Here is a 5,000-nt window from a genome sequence, read left to right on the forward strand (position 1 = left end):
GGTATACTGTATAGTCACTAGCTGTGGAGTTAAATAGAGCATAGTTAGTCTCTCTTTATACCTATATAAAAATAAGAAGCTAATTATAAAAATTATAATTTAAAATAAAATTTAAAAATAAAATGCACACATTATCTTCACTCACATTTGCAAAAAATGTCACATCACTGGCCCCTTCCCTAATGCTCCTGCTCCTGTCTGGTAGTCATTAACTTTAAATGGTAATAAAATGGTAATTAAATGTTAATAAAAATTTAATTATTATGCTGATTGATCGAGACAGAAAGCTCTATTTCCAAAAATCAACTTTTTTTTATGAATGTTTTTCCCCCCACTGCCATTTCCCACCGCGCAGCATTTTTCCAATTTAAAATTTAACAATGCAAGTCAGAAACTTTTTCATAGCGTTTGGTACAGAGCATTATTGAAACCTTTTCCCTAATTTGCCCTTTCTAGCACAACAATACAGCTTTTCGCCAGTTTAAACACAACCCTCACCCTTGTGCATCAATTCAATGTTTTTGGAACATGATCCAAGATGGCGCCGGTGAGGTTGGCTGCCGTCACGACTGCTCCGACCCCCTTTTCTTTGTTTTTTTAAAGTTAGTTTTCATCGTTTTAAAACCGGCAAAATCACCACCATTGACTACATTAGGTACGATAGAGACACTCTTGTTTCTATTGGCATACAATGCACTCACAATTCAACGTTTTTAACTCCAAGCTGGCCTAATGAGATCCTAGGGCGAACAATGGACGCGACATGAAGCAGCGGACCAGAGGGAAACAAGCCGGCGTCAAGAACAGGCTGAGAGCCTGTGCACACTGCACACCTCTGCCTAGCATCCTGCTCGCCAACGTCCAGTCACTGGAAAACAAGCTCGATAACCTCAGGCCCAGGGTAAAGCCTAGAACCTGGAACTACATCATGTGTCGTCCTTTTTATCTACCTCGAGAGTTTACATCGGTCATAATCAGCGCCGTTTATATCCCATCTCAGGCGAACACGGACACTGCACCAGACACAGCACCGGGAACTTTCATCAGCATATCACCTGCCCCACACTGGACCATTGTTACACAACAGTCAAGGACGGCTATAAGGCACAATCTCGTCCACCGGTTGGGATATCCAACCATGCCGCATATTCCTCATGACAAAAACAAGGCTGCGTCATATAACGTCCGGAAGGCGGTAAGAGGCGAAGCAGCGCTACCGGAGGAAACTAGAGTCACAGCTCCAACAGAGTGACTCTAGGAGCCTGTGGCAGGGACTGAGAACAATAACAGACTATAAAGCACCAACATCCGGTTTGATGAACACGGTTGTGACTCTGGCAGACGAGCTGAACAATTTCCATGCTCGCTTCGAGGCTGCAGCTGAAGACGCTAGCGATGCTAATGCTAGCGGCACTAAGGGCTGCAGACAGGAATACACTGCCAGCACCAGAAACGCGTTCATCATCTCCGAGCATGACGTGAAAAGAGCCTTCAAAAGAGTGAACACCAGGAAAGCAGCAGGCCCAGACGGCATCTCAGGTCGTATCCTTAAAGCCTGCGCAGACCAGCACCTGTGCTCACATAGATATTCAACCTCTCTTTATCTCAGTTGGTGATCCCCACATGATTCAAAGAGTCCATCATCGTTCCTGTTCCAAAGAAACCTCATCCTGCTTCTCTTAATGACTATCGCCCTGTAGCCCTCACCTCAGTAGTGATGAAGTGCTTTAAATGCCTGGTCAGAGACTTCATCATTTTTTCACTACCTGACACACTACAGTTTGCTTACCGTCCAAATCGTTTTACTGATGATACCATCTCTCATCTTCTCCACACATCACTTACTCACTTGGACACTTGAAGGGGGAATTATGTTAAAATGCTCTTTATCGACTACAGCTCAGCATTTAATACCATAATTCCCTCTACACTCATCACCAAGCTGGAGCACCTGGGACTCAGCTCATCTCTGTGCCAGTGGGTCTCTAATTTCCTAACTGGCAGGGCACAAGCAGTAAAGATGGGCGGACATGTCTCAGCCTCCATCACTCTCAGCACTGGAGCCCCCCAGGGTTGTGTTCTGAGCCCCCTGCTGTACTCTTTGTACACATATGACTGTGTGGCCACTACCAGCTCCACCACCATCATTAAGTTTGCTGAAGACACCGTCGTGGTGGGCCTGATCTCTGATAACAACGGGATGGCCTACCTGAAGGAAATTAGGAATCTGGAGAACTGGTGCCAGATGAACAACCTCCTTCTAAACGTCAGTAAGACAAAGGAGTTGACAGTGGACTTCAGCACTAAGCAGGAGAGGAACTACCAGACCACCATCATCAATGAGAGCCCAGTGAATAGAGTGGACAGCTTCAAATACAGCTGTGTTCACATTATGCAGGACCTGTCATGGTCCTGTCACATCAACACCGTGGTAAAAAAGGCTCGGCAGCGTCTCTACCACCTCAGACGCTTGAAAGACTTTAGACTGCCCTACAGGGTGCTTAGGAACTTTTACTCCTGCACCATAGAGAGCATCCTGACGGGAAACATCACAACCTGGTTCGGGAATAGCACCATGCAGGACAGACAAGCTCTACAGAGGGTCAGCAGAGCGCACCATCCGCACTGAGCTCCCTGACCTGCACTCGATCTACAGCAGGCGGTGCTGGACCAAGGCCAGAAAGATCGTGAAGGACCTCAGCCATCTTAACAATGGACTGGTCTCTCTGTTGAGGTCAGGAAAGCGATTCCGCTCCCTGAAGGCCAACACTGAGAGACTGAGGAGGAGCTTCTTCCCGCAGGCGATACGGTCTCTTAATCAGTACACCACACAGTACTAAACACCACATATGGTTTTTACACTCACTCTGGACATTTGTTTACACTAGTGGCCACTGCACAACTACACTTCGTGGTCATTAGTTGAATCACTTTATCACAAGCCACTTTAAATAAATCACCTTTAAGCATATTTGCATGCACAAGACACTTTAAATATGTGGATTGCACAACCTTGGACATTACTATTTTTATTACCATTTATATCTAACCTTATTCCACACAAAAATGCAATAAATCTATATCTACTTTGTACAGCTGTTTTCTTATTGTTATATTTTTCTTCATATATTTTCTATATTGTGTATTTTTGTTGTACAGTTATTTTATTTTAATTTTATATTTTATTTTATCATTTCTTAGTTAAGTTTACCTTCTATTTTATTTTTCTATTTTATATGTCTTTTATTTTAAGGTCACGAGCAGTTGTCTAAGCATATATATTTACATTTAGGCATTTGGCAGACACTCTTATCCAGAGTGACTTACATTTTTATCTCATTATACATCTGAGCAGTTGAGGGTTAAGGGCCCAAGAGTGGCAACCTGGTGGTTGTGGGGTTTGAACCTGGGATCTTCCGAACCGTAGTCCAATGCCTTAACCACTGAGCTACCCCTGGCATTTCACTGTATATCGTACAGTGTATGACTGCGTATGTGACAAATAAAATTTTAATTTGAACTTGTTTACACATAAGCAATATCTCAAATTCACATCTTTACTTCTTAATCATGCAGTCTAGTACTGAAAGAATACTACAGTGGGGGAAATAAGTATTTGATCCCCTACAGATTTTCTAAGTTTGCCCACTTACAAAGGAATGAAGGGTCTATAATTATATAAATAATGGCCCTATATGCAAGACTTCACCTCATGGAGTAAAAATAATCATGAGAAAAATGAGGGACCAGCCCAGGACTACACGAGAGGAGATTGTGAATGATCTCAAAGCAGTTGGGAGCACAGTCACCAAACAAACCATTGGTAAGACAATACGCCTGCATGGATTGAAATCCTTCAGCGCAGCAAGGCTTCCCCTCCTCAAGGAGACACATGTACAGACCCGTCTGAGGTTTATAATTTATAACATTTGTATTATGTGCTTTTTCTGGATTTTTGGTTGATATTCTATGATAAAAATTATAGACCCTTCATTTCTTTGTAAGTGGGCAAACTTAGAAAATCTATAGGGAATCAAATACTCAATTCCCCCCACTGTATGTAGCCCACAGCTCGTGGACACCTGACCATCACAACAATATGTGGGTTTTCCCCAAACTGTTGCCACAAGGATAGATACCTAGAATGCCTTTTTACACTGTACATTTACATTTAGGCATTTGGCAGACGCTCTGATCCAGAGCAACTTACATTTTTATTTCATTATACATCTGGGCAGTTGAGGGTTAAGGGCCGCGCTCAAGAGCCCAACAGTGGCAACTTGGTGGTTGTGGGGTTTGAACCTGGGATCTTCCAAACCGTTCCAGCATAAATATGGCCCAAACACAAATTCTTTGCCACAAAATAGGCAAATCCTCACAGCCACAATACAAACTCTTGTGGAAATCCTTCTCAGAATAGCAGAGGTTATGGTAACAGGATTCATAAAATTATTTGATATTCAGAAAAACCCGAGTGTAATGGTCAGCTGTCCACAGATTTTGGTCATATAGTGTACCTATTTTACTTCTTGGGCACATCTGTCTAAATTATTTTCATTTTATTATCTCTGCTCAAAACTTTGCTATCAACGTAATTACATTGTCTCTGGTCTTATTTTTTTCATACTTATAGTTCTCTACCATGTTAATAAATGCTGGATCTTGATTTTTGTTTGTCTGTTGACTCTTACCCATTAACATACAGAAATTCTCTAAAAAAAAACTACCCAGCCTATAATGCTGCAAGACTACCTTATACATACTCTCAAAGAGTATTCAGTACCTGTAAAGGCATTCATGAAAGTAGACAGAGAGCGATTAACCATTTTAAAAAATGGATCTCTGCAGGGAAAGCGTTGAGAGCCACACAGAACTGTGTGTTCTAGAATGTGGGGAACTCCTGTGCTGTCCATGGGCGTGGTACGGAATCCCACACTGAACGGAAACAAAAGAAAAATAGGCAGAAATGTACAAGTCAAGGGTGGATAAATCAAGTATAC

General features: G+C 42.4%; 1 protein-coding gene across 1 annotated transcript in view; it reads right to left on the reverse strand.

The window, feature by feature from the left end:
• pitrm1 (pitrilysin metallopeptidase 1) overlaps positions 1-5,000 on the reverse strand; it is a 39,548-nt gene that overhangs the window by 26,536 nt on the left and 8,012 nt on the right. Inside the window, exons 4-5 of the mRNA XM_053486923.1 lie at positions 4,784-4,935; positions 1-21 (exon numbers count right to left, since the gene is read on the reverse strand). The exon at positions 1-21 is cut by the window's left edge and continues 94 nt beyond it. Coding sequence (XP_053342898.1) covers positions 1-21; positions 4,784-4,935 — 173 coding nt within the window. The remainder of the gene's footprint in view (positions 22-4,783; positions 4,936-5,000) is intronic.

This window comes from Clarias gariepinus, chromosome 25, assembly GCF_024256425.1.
Source record: "Clarias gariepinus isolate MV-2021 ecotype Netherlands chromosome 25, CGAR_prim_01v2, whole genome shotgun sequence".
NCBI lineage: Eukaryota > Metazoa > Chordata > Actinopteri > Siluriformes > Clariidae > Clarias > Clarias gariepinus.